The following is an 18,132-nucleotide window of genomic DNA, read 5'->3' on the forward strand; positions in this document are numbered from 1 at the left end:
CCTATAAATTAATGAAGTATTCAGAAATTTAAAAAAAAAATTTTTGTCATTTATATTTTAACAATATTACTAAAATGATTTAGAGATTTATTTTATATATTAAATATTATAGCATAATAAAATTTTTATATATTTGAAGGCTATATTTATGAATATCATTATATAATTTATTGTATTAAAAAATAAAAGTAATTAATTGCAATTATTATATTTTAAAATTTGTCCTTTTATAAAAAACATAAAAAAATTTTGATCGTTGATGTTATAGATTTTTTTTACATTCAAAATCAACAAACAATTTCAAATAAATGATGTTATTTAAATTTTAACTTTATCTAATGATAATTAGATTATTTGAAAATCCTTTAAAATTAATCTTTTGACGTTGAACCATAAATTTATTATTTTTTCAAAAGATAACATATAAGTTATATATTTTTTTTAAACCAACTAAAAAAAAAATTTATTTTCAATTTTTTAAAAAATAATAAATATAGTGAAATGTTTGGTTTTATTAATTACGACATTTAAGAGATAAATATCTATCATGAATAGGTAAGTTTAAAAGAAATATAAATTACCATCTATTTTGATATTTTTTTATATCATAAGTTACTTGGTATTATTATTCATACATATATTTAGCGTCTATCTCTTATTAAAAATTTTATTAAATAAAAGTAATTAAAAAAAACGAAACAATTCTCTGTAAATATTAAAAAATATATATTATCAGCAAAAACTATCAATAAAAAATTTTTTACTTTTTTTGTAATAAAATATTTATTAAGAATATATAACAGTTTTTTTTGTCATTGATAACTAAATTTTAACTAAAAAAAATAAAAGAAGTTTAACTAAGTAAAACTTGACCCACTTTTTATTTTATAAAAAATTAAAATATATAAAGAAATAAAAAGAAAAATAGATCAAAATTATTTTATACGAAGTTCAATATACTATAACATCAACTTTATTAGTATCATATTTTTTTATGAAAAAAAAAGTATTTTTTTAAGGGAAAAAAAAATACTATATAATATAATAAAACTTATGTTTAAATAATTAAAATAAATTGCTCAAAAATATTCGTAAAAATTTTAGCAATAACAGTTAAATCTATTGTACGTTATTCCAAAATTAATAAAAAAAATAGTTGTTATGTTGTTGAAAAATTTTACTTTATAAAAGGTAAAATTAACACTAACTTTTGATAAAATGGGTTTAACAAAACAACAAGTAGCAACAAATTATTCATATCGTCATCCTGGAAAACAGTATGCTCTTATCTTTTTGAATTCTTATACAAGAATCAGTCAACCATTAAAATTGTTGTATGATGCACAAGATTATATAAAAAATAACGATTTAATAAGGTAAGAATATTTATTATAAAAAAAATTTTTTTAATATAATTTTTAGATGTTATGATTCATTTTTAACTTTTTTAACAACTGATATCATGAATATATCAATTGATATTTATTCTGATACAGCTGCAATTGTAATTGATATTTTAAAACAATCTGGAGCAGAAATGGATGAGTTAATTGATATTTCATTTGAAATTTTACAATATATGGTTCAATGTACAACATTTAATATGAAATTATGGTCAAAATTACTTGATTTATTTCGTATTCCAATAGAAAATAAAAATTTTTGTTGTAGAACTTATACTATTCAATTAATGAAAATAGTTGAATCATGTATCACACAAGGTACATATTCTGATGATGAAGATGTTATCATATATAAATTATTACAGGGTAATTTAAATGCACCTGATCGTGAAAGAAGAGCTTCAGCATTTAGTTGTTTAGTTAAATTAATTATTAGTAAACCAAATGAACAGATACCAACAGAATTTTTAAAAAAATTTATGAGAGATATGGCTGTACATCATGATTATATTATGAGAGAAATTAGTATAAAATTTTTAGAACAATTAACTGATAAAAATTTAGTTGGTATTGAATTTTATTCTATTATTAAAGATTTATGTAAAGATTCTAATGTTGAAACAAGGAGAATTGCTTTAAGAGTTATTCAAAAAATGGCTCAAAAATACGGAACAATGACAGTAAAATCTCATAATAATTTTGAAATATCTTTAAATGATGATGCGTTTGCAATTTTATGTGGAGCATTCAATGATGCTGATACATTGGTAAGAACAGAAGCTGCAGTAGTTATTGGAAAATTTGAAAATGTTTCTTCTAATTTTCTACTACAAACTTTAGATAAGAAGCTTATTCCAAGTATGATAAAACAAGATGATAATAAAGGAAGAGATTCACCATATTTTTATCAATGGTCAACTGGAATGTCTTTAGCTGAAGATATTCCTTGTGAATCAAAATCTGAAGAATCAAAATCATATATACCACCTCAAGCTTGTGGTGCTTTTGTTACAGCATTAGAAGATGAATATATGTCTGTAAGAAAAGGTGCTGTAACTAGTTTAGGAATCTTAGCTAAAGGTCAACCAAATATAGCATATTTTGCATTAGATCATCTTGCTGATATGTTTAATGATGATATTGATCAAGTTAGAATAGATGCTATAACAGCATTAACACCATTACTTGTTTATGGAAAAATTTCAAGAGATCAATTAATTACAATATGTACTGTTTTAGATGATGCTCTTCCAGATTCAAGACTTACATTGCATGACTTACTTTGTAAAGCAAATTTAGAGAATGCTGATTGTTTACTTCTATTATATCAACGTTTACAACAAAGTTTAGCTAGATTTCCGGAAGATAAATTATCAATATATAGATGTTTTTCATTTATTGGTAGATCTCATCATCAATTTGTTCCCGGAATATTATATCAAATACTTGATATTGATCCTGTATTTAAATTAACAGAACGAACATTTCAAGAGGCATCTCATGTAGCAAGTCTTATTATGGTACTTAATGCAACAGTTGAGTGTGAAGTAATTGCTTCACTATTACCTGATTATATGATTAGACAATATAAATCATTACATTCTTCAATGCCTGATCTTGTACCTCCTATTCGATCATTTGAAGATGAATCAGGTTTTCATTATAGTGGAAATTATGTTACAAAACTTTCAAGTTCTGTATTTGAATATTTTTCAATAATGTTTAAAGAATTATATAGTCTTTTAAATTTACCTAATACTCCAGGATCAATAAATTGTATAGATGAACATTTAGAACAATTCTATAAATCAATGGATTTTGATGAAAGTGTATCAGCAAATATGAGATTTTTTAATAAATTTTGCCGAATTATTCGTTCTCTTAAATTTATGATGACAATGAGTGAAGAAGAAAAAAAAACATTACTTCTAGTAAATAATATTTTAAATGAAACAAAAGAATTAGAAATTACTTTTACATCTAAAAATCCTCGTTTACATCATTATCTTATTTATATTCATTTTTTAACAAAAATTGTTGAATGGACCAGATGTCTTAATTTATCTTCTGATAAAATTTTTTATAACATTTTACTGGGTTTAGATAAATTAAAAATATCAAATAGTTATTTTAAAAATAAAAATGAAGAAATGGTATCAGAATTGTCAAAACAATTTAAAAAATGTTTTAAAGAAATTAGTGAAAAAGAAATTATTGATGATGGTATAGTTAAAAATTTAATTTATGATATTGTAAAAAAATTTAAACTACAAATTAACAAAAATGATATTATATTTAATGTTGAAATGAGATTAATGATGGCAAATATTGAAGTTCCAAGTAAACCAAGTGAAAAAATGAGATCAGCAGTATTAAAGATGCCTGTTACAATTCCTTATGTTGTTGTATTAAAACATTTTTCTGATCACGATTTAATGAATTTTTGTATTAAAATTATTTATCCTGATGGAACAATTGGATATAATTCACCTAGATTATATGAATTTCATCGTGTTGACAATGACATTGTAAGATTAAGAACTAAATTGAAAATTCTATTTCAATATTCATGGAATTCAATTGCTTACATAACTGTTCAAAATGGTATAATGGTCAGCAAAAATATGATGTCTAGTAAATTAAATACAAATTTCCTTTCAGAATTTGGATATTTCCAACCTATTCGTCAAATTTATAGTAGAGATAGTATCAGTGAAACAATTATGGGATTTACAATGAAATAAAACAATGTTTTTATTTAAAATATACAATTATTTCCAATTTTAATATATATTAAACATGGAAATTGATAATTTTTTTATATTATTAATGTTAATCAATTTTTTTACATTTTAAAAATTTTGTTTTTCAAAAAAAAAAAAAAAAAATCTTTTTATTTTATAAAATTAAAATTAAGTTCTTTTTAACAAATATTATATACTATTTAGTTTAAAATTCTTCGTCATTATCACTGTCATCAAATGGATTTAAAGGATCTCTTTGTCTTTTAGGTTTTGGTGGTGGTATTTTTTTAACATCATTATCTTCCTCTACCAAATTTTGTGAAATTTTTGAGGAATTAAAATCATCGAGAGTTTTGTTGTTGCTTGTATTATGTTTATTTGGTGTTGAATTATCTACAAAAGAATTTTCTTTACTCATCATATTGGAACTTATATCACTACCGGTTGGTGAATCTGTTCTAGTAACACGAAGATTTTGAAGATCCATTCCTAATTTATCTAACTCAACAACAATAGTTTTTTTTTGTTTTGAAGCTTCACCATCTTTAGTTGCTTGAGTATCAAACAATGTTTGAAAGGTATCAACAAAAAAAGTTATTCTAGAATCAAATAATACAGGTAATAATCCATTAAGTTCATTATTTATTTTGTTATATTTCTCTTCAGCAGCCATCATTTCCTCTTTTGCTTTAAGAACTTTTGGATCATCATCACTTTTTTTTCCACCATGTTTAATATTTTCATATTCTCTTGTTGCAGCATCAAAATCAACCAATTTCCTTCCTCTTTTTTCAATTTTTTTTTGAATATCTGAAAATTGTGTTTTATAATCATATACAGATTTTAGAATTTCTTCATTAAATTTTCTTTCATATTCCTCCTCAGCACAGCAAACACCCTGAAGAGCAGCTATAAAATGATTACTATTTGGCCACTCTTCTTCATACATATCTTTTATTGAACTTCTTAATTGCTCTTCTGCAACATGAAGAGCCTTTAAAGAAGTAGCATAATTTTTCATATCTCTATATAATTTTTCTGATACTTTAGCTTGTTTATTAACATTACAAACATTCCTATCAAATTCTTCATCTGTAGTTGCTTTTCCTTTACCTAAACCACCTAATAATTTTTCTTTAGCTCTGGCGGTTTTCTTTTTAAGGTGTTTACCAAAAAGATCTGACATAATTCTATAATCATAGTTAAAAAAAAAATATAAAATCAAATATTAATAAAAAAAAGTATTAAATATCGTTTAACGATTAAATATTTTAATTAAAATAATTATTTACAATAAAAAAAAATAATATATTTTAAAAAAAAATGTTAAGTATCAAAATATTAGTAAATAAATTGATGTATGTAATATTTTTGTACATTAATAATATTTATATATTATAATTAGATAAATATTAAATAAAAAAAATATATATAACGATTACTTATTGAAAAATCATTCTTTTTTTTAAACATTATTCATTAAAAATTAGGAATGTTTTATAAATTTTTATGTAACTACACAAGTAATGTTGGAGAAATATGTCATATATACTAGGTGAAACTATAAGTCATGATGTATCACCATTATTATTTTTAAACAAATTACTAAATACATGATAATAAAAAGTGGAATCATACATAATGCTAAACTTATCAATAAATAAAAGTTTTATCATTCTATTCATTGTAGATTTTTCAACTTAATTCAAATCCAGTTCCTGCATGTATTGCATAACGTAGTTTTTCCAATAAAATTGATTTTTTTGAATAATTTGGTAATTTTAATAAATTGAAGCATGTTGAAGATGTTGGTAATCTATCATTATTACTTTTTTTTTTAATTGCAAAAAATCCTCTTACAACACTTCCTATAGTATCACCAGGATCATCATCATCACCATACTCAACACATCTTATACTAAATTGTGGATATAAATGTTTAAAACCTTGTAATGGTGCCTGTGAACATGATGTAACAAATTTTAAAAATAAACGACGTTCCTCTGGTTTTAAATCTTTTTCTAATATTTCCCATAACCATTTTATAACTTTATGTTGACTATGAAAACCACCATAATAATGTACATGCATTTTTAAATCAGCAATATTAATATCATCATTATTACCTGAAATTAAAAATTGTATCTCATGTGGTGAAAAAAAATTTAACCATGTTTGGTCAAGTACAGAAGTGAATCCTTTTACAAATGCTGCATTTTGTTCTTTTGTTTGTACATAAACACGATATTGAGCCATAGTATGTATATAACGAATTTTATTTTCATTTGTTACTGCAATATGACGTCCACCAGGTATCAAATCAATAGTCTTAATAACACCTAATTCTTGTTCATCAACAGAAAATGTTAAATCAAGATCTCCTATATCATCTGAATCATTATAATATTTTATATAAGTTAATGATTTATATAAATTTGGATCAAGTTTTGATAATTCATCAAATGCAGATAATTTTTTTCCCGTCATTATTGCTAATAAGACTGGAGCAATTTTTAAATCAGTAACAATTCCTTCATATACAGATTTAGCTAACATTTTACCAACAAAAAGAAATAATTGTAAATGATCTTCATGAAAATATGATGTTGGTGATGGCATAATATAATTATTTTCTGTTGTATGAAATAAATTTAATTGTGGATCAAAAACTTGTCTTAATGTAAGTTCTAAAAATTCTTTAAAAACACCATCACGATCAATTCCAGCTTCATCAAGACCCTGTGCATTTATAAATTTTACTCGTATTGTATTTTTTAAATCTTTTGGATTCATTCCATTTAATTGTCTATAACCATCTTCTATTATATGTGTTCTTTCAATTGTAATTGACTTTGCTGGTGATGCATATGCATCTTTTTCTCTTCCAACTATTTTTCTAAAATATTCTACTCTATCCATTAATGGAATTATATGTGGCAAATAAGTCATAATAAATTTAGCTTCTTTATCATCATTTTCATACATATTTATTATACTTGTACCTTTTGTATCTGGAGCTATCCAAAATTTTTTATAACTATTAGTAAAACTTCTTCTCCAATCTCTATTATATAAAATATTAAGAAGTTTATACATAGCTTCATAAACAGGATGATCTTTAGGTTGTTCTATTTTAATAATTTTATTCCAAATTACCTTAAAACAAAAATGATTTGTAAATCTTCCAATTTCACATAATTCATCTAAAGAAAAAGGTTTTTGTATTTCATACATTTCTTTTTCATCTAATAAATTTAAAATACTAATTGTTGCTTTAGAAAAAAGTATTAAAACTGAAAAATGTGGTGATTCAAATTTTTTATATTGTGGTAAAATTTTGAAATAAAAATTTAATGATCTATTATCTCTGTTTATATGACTCCATAATGCAGGTAAAATTAAATCATCACTTGTTATGGCTGCTAATATATCTAATTGAATATTTTGAAATGTTTCCAAAATATTATAATATAAATCACATATTAATGTACTTATACCAGGTGATGGAATTGATGTAGTATTACAATTTTTAACAAATGTTTTTAATAATCCTTAAAAAAAAATAAATTTTTTTATTATTTAAACAAATTTTTTTTTACCTTGAATTGAATTTCTAACATCTCCTAATGATAATCCTGAAATATTAGATTCTATATCAGATTTTTTTAATATTCCATTAAAATTTTTTTTTCCATTATTAGATTCACGTTTTTCCAACAAATTATAAAATAAAAGTTTTAAAAATTGTTTACTCCAAAGTAAGGACAATTGTTTTCTCATAAGTTTAAAGGCATCAGTATTTGTACTTTCTAAATTAAATATAATATTACCAAATAATGGATGCCAATATGTTGTCCTATTTTTGGTTATATTTTTTGTATTTGGAACAAGTTCTCGAAATAATTTTAAACATAAATGTACATGATGAAGCCATTCAAATAAATTTTCATACATTTCATTTTGAAAATGGTTTGAAAGGTCAATAAAATTAGCAAAATATGATAAATAATTTGATTGGTGAAGAGAATTAGTAAAAAATTCAGAATTATTGTAATAAAACAATAATAATTGTGTATAAATTTTGTCATCTGCCATCTTTTTAAAAGAAATATTTGATAAACATTGAATTATGGAAGGGATTTTCATTAATTCAATAAAAATATATATAGTTTTTTTACAATTTAAATCATTTGATTTTAATGATTTTAAAAATAATAAAAATATTCCATCTACACATTCATTTCCAAGGATAATTTTTTTTTCAGAAAAAGCTTTTTTAAATGTACTATAAAAATTTTCAAAAGATTCATGTGAAAATAAAATTGCTAATAATTGTGGAAACATGGAAGATAAAGCAATTTGTATTGTTTGATTTGTTTGAATAACTTTCCAGCTTGAGGTACTTGTAAATGAGATTAAAAAATGAACCATTGTAGCATAATTTCTAGAATAACCGTAAGTAGAAACATCTAATGAATCTAAAAATTTTGGAATATATTCAAAAATTTTTTTAACTAAATTATTTGCTTTTTTTAAATAAATTTTAGATAAAAATAGAGCAGCAAAAGAAACTTTTGAGTCACTATATTCTAAACTTTTAATAATTGTTCGTATTAACAAAACAAAATTGTCTGAATACATTTTTAATTCATTTTTTTGTTGTAAGTATAGAAAATAAGTTGCATAATTTAGCATTTGAATATTTTTTAAATTGCTTACAATATTATTTCTAGTAGAATCTTCATTTGTTGTCGTTGTTGGACCAATAAATTCTTGTAATTCTTTTTTTATTTCATCCATATGCTTCATTTTACTTAATTTTTTTCTACAAAAATTTTGTAAAAGAAGAATTGAATTATTTATGATAACATTTTTATCATCCATTACTGACCTAAAATATATTTGTATAAAATATTTGATTATATATAATTTTTTTTTTTATAATTTATAAAAAAAATAAAATTATTATAATTTATTAATTGTAGAATTAATTAAAATATACAAACAAAAAATAGTTAGAATATAAATTGAATAAAAGTCATGTCTTATAAACTAATTCTAATTAAATTGTTTAAATTATGAATCATACTACTGTAAATAATAAATTGATTAGAATAAAATAACTATTACTCATTTGTTTCAAAAACAGTTAATTACACAAAACTTATTTTATTATTCTATTTTTGATAAATAAATTTTTAGAGTGACAATAAATATTTACTTTAAGAAAATCATAGTCACTGGATTTTACAATGTTTAGAATAAATTATCAATAGTATATTTTTATATTTATTAATATTTAATAAATTAATTATATAAACTAAATATTTTTTAAACAAAATCAATTTTTAAATAAAATTTAATTTATAAATATTTTTAAATTTTATAATATAATATTTTTATTTATTTATGTAACATATATCAATAAACGTAGTTCCAAGAACGAGATAAAAGCATCTAATGGATAAACTAAGTAAAATAAAACAGTTAAAAAGATGCGTTTACATAATATTTTTTTAAATAATGCTTTATTATATTAAGCGAACATTTTATTTAAAAAAAAAATTAATGATAAAAAAAGTAATTATACAATACGTAGAAAACATCAAAAAGTCATTTGAAAGTTAAAATTAACTTAATTAATCATTTAATAATATTATTCCAAAATATATTGAACAATATATTTTTTAAAAGTTTATGAACTTAATAAAAAAAGAACATTACATATAAATATAATTTTTTCATTAAAATAAAATATAAATATTCAAATAATTTAAAAATGAGTAACTTATTTTTTTATCAAAATTTTACACTATGACATAGTTTACTTTAAAAAATATATATCGTATCAATAAAAACCGCTAATCATTACGAATAACTGTCATATTAAATTTATAAATTTCCAATGCATAAAAGTATATTACATCATAGTATAAGTAGTATTATTTTAAGTCTTCTCAAAAACTTTTGTTAGACATATTTTTTAAACTACCATACTTTTTCATTTTATTCCTTATGGGGTGATTATACAATTTTTAGTTTGATTTAATACGACAACTTTTTTTTTTATTATCATTTTTGCTTATATTACTATTTTAGATTTATTTTTATTATTAGATTTAAAAAATTAAAATAAAAAATTCTTTTTAATATGGTAAAACAAATTAATATAAATAGAAAAAGAAATAATTTAACACTTGTAATATTCTTTTGAAAATATATTATTTAAAAATTGATATTATATAACATTTTTTTAATTATATATTTTATTTCTAGATTTATGAAAAGAAATTGTTATCATAAAAAAAACATTTTGAATGCAAAGTACATTGAAACAAATCACGTATTATTTATAAAATATTCAATTCTATAAAATGTCAAAACCATAGTTTTATTAAAAATTTTAATTTTTACTAATAAAGTATAAAACAATTTTTAAGGGCAACTTTTAGAAGAATGTAAAAGTTAATTAAATTTATTTATACAAAATCTAAAAAAAAAATTTTTTTTTAAAGTTGTATTTTTTTATGAATAAAAAAAAATTAATATTAATAGAAAAATGGAAGTTTATTTTATAATACTAAGTTACTAAAAAAATATACTAAATTTTATCTATTCAAAATTTATTTAGTTATTTAAACAATGATATATAAAAAATTCTTTTTTACTATTATAATATTGTATTATAATACAATAATGTATATATGTTTAAAATTAAAGAGATGATTCAATTTCGATTAATTTTTTAACTCCATCATACATTTGTTTAACAGCTTGATATTCAGTTAAACCTAAACGTTGTTTATTAGAAACATCATAAATTCCTTCATTTGATTCTGAATGTTCACCATGTATTCCACGAATTTGAAGTTTTAATTCATCACAATGTTTTTTAAATTCATCCATTTTTGAAGAAAGTTTAGGTAACTTAATATGAACAGATGCTCTTATTGTGGAACCAAGATTAGTAGGACAAAATGTTATACCACCAAGTCTAGTATCTCTAGAGAAGGGAGTCTTTGATTCAATTGTTTCAACTCCTTTAATAAGTCTTCCAAGAATTTCTCCAATTTTTCCACCTGGTTGCATAGAAATAATACGAAGATGATCTTCTTCATTGACCCAAACAAGGAAAGTTTTTTGATCATTATGAAAAATTCCACGACCTGTTGGCCAAAATCTTGAAGCATTAGCTGCTTGAAGAAATCTATCACCTTCTTTAAAAAGAAAATGATCAGCAATAAGTTTATCTTGAGTATCTTTTTGCATTCCTGTTAATGGATAATAAGTACCTTTAAGTTCAGGATCAGTAATACTATTAAATGCTTCTATTATTCTTTTTTCAATATTTATGTAGTTTATTTCAGTAAGGCATGGATTAAGGGGATACCCAGCAAGTGATCTTCCACATCGAATTCTTGATGATATTATGTATTTACCTTCAGGATCAAGATCAGTAAACTCATTAATTTTGTTTTTTCCAAAATCTAATGGTGGATGTTTATCAGTTGATTTAAAACCTCCATGATATTCTTCAATAATTGGATCAAAAAGATCTTTAAAAGTTGTGTATGACTCAGCATCTGGTGCATAAACACCAACACCAGAATCAAGATTAGCAACTCCTGATTGAATAACATCAAGAAGTGTTGCTCCAAGTCTTGTTTTCTTCATTTTAAGTTTGTCTACAACTTGTTTAGTTAAATGTTTTTTAAGTAATGATTTGCATTCTTTTGATTCTTGAAGTTTAGCAAATCCACTTTCAATATTTTTAACAACATCTGGTGAAGCTGTCATTATAAAATAAAAATTATTTTAATCTTAAATCAAACAAAATTATATATAATAATTTTATATATGTAAAACAAAGAAAAATATTAATTTTGATTTTTTCTATACATTACAATATTATTAATATAAGCAAATTTTATTTTATATTTGTCTATATATAATAATATAACAACTAATTTATTAAAAATAGTTTTTACTGTTTAAATTTATATATAATGGCTGCAGTTAATGTTGATCCACCAGGAAGTGAAATTCCAGCAGCAGGAGGAAAAAGTTCTCATAAAATATCAAATGGATGTCCTTCTCGACTTGCTTTTAAAGTTAAATCTTCTAACAATAATCAAATTCGTATTAAGCCAGTATTTGGTTTCATTGAACCAGGTGGTGCTGCAGATTTAGAAATTACCAGACTTAATGGAGCACCAAAAGAAGATAAATTAATTATCCAATTTAAAGAAGCTGCCCCTGATGCTGCTGATGCTTCTGCCATCTTTAAAGATGGTCCTGCAATGGGAGAAATTATTGTTCCTGTTTCTGCTAAATAAAATTAAAAAGCCTTAGTTTGAAAATCCTATAATAAGGTATTCATAATGAAATAAATTAATTTATTAATTAAAATATCGAGTTAAAATATTTTTTTTTATTAATTTTAACATTTTATTTTCTTATAAAATTACTTTAAATGTAATATTTATGTACATTTTTTTATCGATATTATAAAATATCTGTATAAAAATATTTTTACATAATATAATATCAATTTTTGTTAAAAAAAAATAAGTTTCTGTTAAAGAATAATTATATAATCATATATTTTTTTAATTAGATAACTATTTTTATATTATAAAAAGTATGATTTAATCAAGTAATGACAAAAATTTTTTTTCTCATTAAATAATATAATAAAAAAAATATGTAAAAATTAATAAATAAGAATATAAATTATTGTATTAAATATATTGTTTTAATTTGTTCTGTTAAAAACATAAAAAAAAATGTATCATCATATTTTTTTAATAAAATAAATCTATTTAAAAAAAAAACTTTTTTTTATATATTATAAAAAATAAAAATTATATTTATTAAAGTTTATATCATATATATATTTCTTTCTTATACATGAGCAATTAAAGATGTGATAATTATTTCAGGAATATAATTGTATTCAGTTTCTAAAAAAAATACAAATTAAAAAAATTAATTTTTTTTTGATATGTTAATTAAATCAAATTATCAATTTTATTCAAATTTATAATTTATTACAAATTAAACTAAACATTCATAACTTGGATTATAAAAAATATTACAATATATGAAATATAAATCTTTAGGTTCATAACTATTAAGTTATTTCTACAATAAAAATAATTTCTTTTTTTTTGTTAAAAAAAAATAAATAAATAAGCATTTTTAAAATTTAAAATAATAAAGCATTTCATATTTTTCAGTTTACTACTCTAATTGTATATTATACATAGCCGCATCATCAAATTTTAAAAATTTCATAGCAAAAAAAGATACTTACAAAATTTAGTATTTAAATAAGTTAGCTGAGCATTCTCTCAAATGACTTCAAAAGACAATAAAATTCATTACTTTGAATTCAATAAAATGCAATTAATTTAAATTTGTATGAAAACATTCATTGTAAATTGCAAAGCAAGCAGTATTAGTTTTACAAATTGTTAGATAAAATAAGAAAAATAATCCAACACTGTAATCAGCATTCAATAAAGAAATATAAAAATATTTTAGTATTGATTGTAAAATTTTTATAAATTATCTTCTTTGTTTTTCATAAATAATATATTTAATATAACACACATATATCAATAATTACTAATACAAAACCATAAATGTTTGTTAAGGCTTCAAAGTTTAAAATTCAGGGTTCTCCAAACAGTCAAATTTTACATTCCAGATCCTGACATTACAAAAATTATACAATAATAAGGTAATACATAAAACTAAACATAATACACAGTGCAGAATTTAAGATAATATTTGACCTATAATATTTTTAAATCTTTTATGCTTTTTATTAGTTAAATATTTAATATTTTTAAATATCATTTAACAAAATAAATAATATTTTGTAAAATTTTACACTTTTTTTACCATAAAAAAATTAATTTGTTTCTATTGATTATGTTAAATTATTGTAACTCATATTAATATACTAACTAATTATATCAATAGTAATAAATTTATTAGTTTTATTATTATATAAAAATAATTTTAAAAAAATTTATTATTATAATTTTACAAAAAATAATTTTAAAATTCATAGGTTAATTTTTAACAATAAATCTAACATATTGTTTAAAAAAAAGCAAAGGTCAATTGGTTTTTTTTTTTCATTTTACTCTAAAATCCTGCACTGTGATAACAAAAACAAACATAATTACTTACCTGGAACGTTATTATTGCTAGTATTTGTCCTGACAATTGATGGTTGAGATGGATAATGTTGACCAGGTCTAATTGGTTTAGCAATATTTGGAGCAATACCTCGTCTTGCTAAATTTCTTTGCCTTACAGCTTCTTTGATTCTTTCTACCTCCATTTGATATCGTTTTCTATCTTTCATTGCATTTTCTTTAGTTTCTTTTAAAGCCATTTCTAATGTCTTGATTCTTTCCATACTAGCACGTAATCTTTTCTCTAATTTTGGTAATTCATACCTTAAATCAGCATTATCTCTTACAAGTTGTTTATGAACTTTTGTTAATTGATCAAGATTATTCTCAAGGAAAATAATTTTTTGCTTTTGTGCAACTGGAGAATAATATTCTTCTTCACCATCTGGAGCCATTGGACCTTTCTTAGTTTTCATAAGCATATCTTGTGCAAAGAATTTTCTAAGATTTGAAAGTGAAGATAATTCTTTACCCATTGCACCTTGAAGTGATCTAAGACTTTGTAAAGCTTTTTCTTTACGATCACCCATTGTGCTCATATTTTTAATAATGTTTTCTTTTTCATTTTCTTCATGTTTCAATTTATCAAAATCTGCTTGTAATTGATCTTTGACAACTTGGAGATTTTTTAATTCATCTTGAACATTTACTAATTCATTATTTCTTTCAGCTAATTGATCACGAAGTTGTGCTACTAATTTTTGATGTTGTTCCTTTGCTTCTTCATTAACAACACCACTAGAACTGCTGGTTGATGCAGATGCTAGTGTTGCATTTAATGAATCAACAGTCTCTTCTAGTGCACGTTTGGCCTTCTCCAATTCATCACATTTTTCATTAAGACTTTTATTTTTAATCTCATGTTGTTGGAGATTAATCTTAATCTCACTTAACTCTTTTTCGTATTGCTCAACTTTCTTAGCAACATCATCAGATCCCGTTTCTAAGGAAGAAACTTTTATTTGGGCTGCTTTGAAATCAGAAGTTAATTTTGTTATTGCTAAACGAGTATGAGTCAAAAGTTCATCTGTTGCCTGATTTTCGAGATCTTTTAATACAATGCTATCATCACCACTTTCTTGAAGTTCACGAATCATATTCTGGAAATGTTCTTGTATCTTTTTCCTTTGAATATCTGCTTGTTCTTTAATTTCATCCATTTTTGAATTAAGCTCTATTATTTGTAATGTCTTTTTGTTAAGTTCTTCAGACAAGTTTTCATTTTCTTTAACTTTATGATCAACTTCTGCTTTCTTTTGTTCAAGTGAAAGTACAACTTCTTCTAATGCTTCCATAACTTCTTTACATTCACCTTTAGAAGTATCATTTTCTGTTTGAGTAAGAGCCAATTCAGACAAAACACTTTCATAATCAGCTCTAAGATTTTTGATAAGATCATCTTGTTCAGAAATTTGTTGTTGCAATCGAGCAGCAATTTGACTGTGTTGTTGAATTTCATCATCTTTATCATCAAGTTGTTGATATAATTTACTTCTTTCTTCTTCATATTTCCTCCTTTCTTCATCTGTAATTGGACCTGTATCACCACTTCCAATAACTTTAGCATTCATTATACTTCTATCCATTGATGCCATCATTGAATCTGAAATCGATGGAGTTAATGAACTATTTCCAATATCACCCATTTGAACAATATCACCACCAAGAATTTGAGTCCATTCAGATTCTGGAACTTTTTCTCCACTTCTCCATCTTTTAAGTTCAGCTTCTACCAATAACAAATGATTTTTAAGTCGTGAAACTTTATCTCTTTCTCGTTCATATCTTCTTTTCCATTCTTCAGCACTTAATTCTTCATTAACAACAACAACATTTTTAATAGTTTTAGCCCGTTGACCAAATAACAATGTAGATTTTGTTTCACCTTCATTAAAACTAGCTGGTGAAGCACAAATAACAATAGTTGTTCTAGAATTACCTCCTAATGATTCTTGAAGTATTCTAGTTAATTTACTATCACGATATGGAACGTGAGATTTTGTTCCTTCTGCTAAGGCAGCAATTACATTACCTAATGCAGATAATGATTTATTAATATTTTTGGCCTCTTCTAATACCATTCCTTCAGCTCCTGTTTTAGAAACTTTTTCAGATCCAGCTAAATCAACTAAATATAATTTTCCAGAAAGTTTTTTATTTGTATTTTTGTTTTCTTGATTAACAGTTATTAGAAAGACGGAATGAGACCGTGAAGAATGTTCATTCATATTAGTTACAGCAACCATTCTATTATTTTTACCTTCTTCGATTGCCTGTAAAACTTCTTCTGGTGTTGATACGAATTGTTCAGTCGCACCTTTAACATAAGGAATTCTATTTTTATCCTCATGTATAGCTAAATTTGTTTTTGAAACATCAAAAAGATCTCTTATTTTTTCATTATATATTTCAAAATATGAAACTTTGAGAACAAATTCTAAATCTGGTTCATCCATATTATAAATATGAGTAAAAATATCATTTATAATTCTAGGAATAATACCTTGTTTTTCACTATCACCAATAATTCCTTCCATAGTATGAGTTTTACCAGAAGAAGTTTGACCATATGCAAAAACTGTTCCATTGTATCCAGAAAGAACATCCTGTACAATATGATAAGCTGATCCTTCATATACTTGTTGTTGATTACAAGAAGGATCAAATACTCTATCAAAATTATACGTTTTTCCTCCAACTATAATTGATTCTTTTGAAGGAAATTTGGGTATAAATTGATACCCATTTTTCTTTTCTGTTTCATTTAAAGGCCTAATACGGCAACAAACTTGGATGCAACATTCTGAAGGTGGCTGATGCTGAGCCATTCCTAAATTTAAAACAAATAATTAACATACTTAAAAAAATTAATTTTATTAAAAATATAATTAAAACATGATAAATAAAAATATATAAACATGAAAAAATTAATATTGTATGCCTTCAAAGAAATCATTATACATTTATATGCCACGTTGCATCAATACATAAAATGCAATAAAATAAATAAAAAAAAAAATGATTATTTGATGATTGGAGAATATATAAAATTTTTATCGTTAACAATTAAAATATGATGATGTGTCGATTATTTAGTAAATCATTGAAAATTTAATGTATTGAGTTTATTGTTAACTAAGAAATAGAACACAAATGAAAACTAATACTAGTCATTGATGAAACTAAAAACATAGCCACAATGTTGTATTGAAAAATTAAAGGCGTTTTGTTTGTGCAGTAAAAAAAAATTGTTAGTTAAGATGACTATAAGTAGAATATTGTGTATATTCACTAGTAAAATTTTAAAATACCAAAAAAAAAAATATTTATATAGATTTCTGGTGTATTCTATATAGAGTAAACTATAATTATAATAATGAATTACTTGAAAAGCAACATTATATGTATATATATCTTATATTAAAAAAAAATTACAATTTTTGAAATAATTAGCCGAACTTAAAACATTAATATTAGATAATATAAAAATTTAAATTTAAAAAAAAAAAATTCTATTATATTTAATTACTTTTGATGTATTTCATTTTTTTTAAATATATTAATCAATTTAAATAATTTAAATATAAAAAAATTACTAAAAGTTCAATGACAAATATCAATTTGAAAAATAACAGATAGTCTTTATATTCTAAATAAACATGTTTAAGATAACATCTGACAAAAATTTAAAGAAATACACAAATAAAATTGAATAAAAAAGTAAATAATAGTGACATTTAAAAATCATAGTTAACATTGTACAATATTATTGAT

General features: G+C 22.5%; 6 protein-coding genes across 6 annotated transcripts; 2 read left to right on the top strand and 4 right to left on the bottom strand.

Annotated features, from left to right (window-relative positions):
• Positions 1 to 1,218: 1,218 nt before the first annotated feature.
• SRAE_2000039000 (Integrator complex subunit 4) lies at positions 1,219 to 4,147 on the top strand (the record flags this gene model as incomplete). Its single annotated transcript, XM_024651214.1, has 2 exons — positions 1,219 to 1,376; positions 1,423 to 4,147. The coding sequence occupies 2 exons, from the start codon at positions 1,219 to 1,221 to the stop codon at positions 4,145 to 4,147; spliced, it is 2,883 nt and encodes a 960-aa protein (XP_024504914.1).
• A 205-nt stretch (positions 4,148 to 4,352) lies between these two features.
• SRAE_2000039100 (Amphiphysin) lies at positions 4,353 to 5,333 on the bottom strand (the record flags this gene model as incomplete). The annotated part of the gene is made up of 2 exons (XM_024651215.1): positions 4,353 to 4,540; positions 4,589 to 5,333. 2 exons carry the CDS (start codon positions 5,331 to 5,333, stop codon positions 4,353 to 4,355), a joined length of 933 nt encoding a protein of 310 aa, XP_024504915.1.
• Positions 5,334 to 5,842: 509 nt separating this feature from the next.
• SRAE_2000039200 (HECT domain-containing protein) lies at positions 5,843 to 8,947 on the bottom strand (the record flags this gene model as incomplete). Its single annotated transcript, XM_024651216.1, has 2 exons — positions 5,843 to 7,698; positions 7,747 to 8,947. The coding sequence occupies 2 exons, from the start codon at positions 8,945 to 8,947 to the stop codon at positions 5,843 to 5,845; spliced, it is 3,057 nt and encodes a 1,018-aa protein (XP_024504916.1).
• Positions 8,948 to 10,861: 1,914 nt separating this feature from the next.
• Positions 10,862 to 11,944, bottom strand: SRAE_2000039300 (Glutamine synthetase/guanido kinase, catalytic domain and ATP:guanido phosphotransferase, N-terminal domain and ATP:guanido phosphotransferase, catalytic domain-containing protein; the record flags this gene model as incomplete). The annotated part of the gene is made up of 1 exon (XM_024651217.1): positions 10,862 to 11,944. The coding sequence occupies one exon, from the start codon at positions 11,942 to 11,944 to the stop codon at positions 10,862 to 10,864; it is 1,083 nt and encodes a 360-aa protein (XP_024504917.1).
• Positions 11,945 to 12,153: 209 nt separating this feature from the next.
• SRAE_2000039400 (MSP domain and PapD-like domain-containing protein) lies at positions 12,154 to 12,483 on the top strand (the record flags this gene model as incomplete). Its single annotated transcript, XM_024651219.1, has 1 exon — positions 12,154 to 12,483. One exon carries the CDS (start codon positions 12,154 to 12,156, stop codon positions 12,481 to 12,483), a length of 330 nt encoding a protein of 109 aa, XP_024504918.1.
• Positions 12,484 to 13,848: 1,365 nt separating this feature from the next.
• Positions 13,849 to 17,903, bottom strand: SRAE_2000039500 (Kinesin heavy chain; the record flags this gene model as incomplete). Its single annotated transcript, XM_024651220.1, has 3 exons — positions 13,849 to 13,862; positions 14,351 to 17,188; positions 17,888 to 17,903. The coding sequence occupies 3 exons, from the start codon at positions 17,901 to 17,903 to the stop codon at positions 13,849 to 13,851; spliced, it is 2,868 nt and encodes a 955-aa protein (XP_024504919.1).
• Between the last annotated feature and the right edge of the window lie 229 nt (positions 17,904 to 18,132).

Source organism: Strongyloides ratti, assembly GCF_001040885.1.
Source record: "Strongyloides ratti genome assembly S_ratti_ED321, chromosome : 2".
In the NCBI taxonomy this organism is placed as follows: domain Eukaryota; kingdom Metazoa; phylum Nematoda; class Chromadorea; order Rhabditida; family Strongyloididae; genus Strongyloides; species Strongyloides ratti.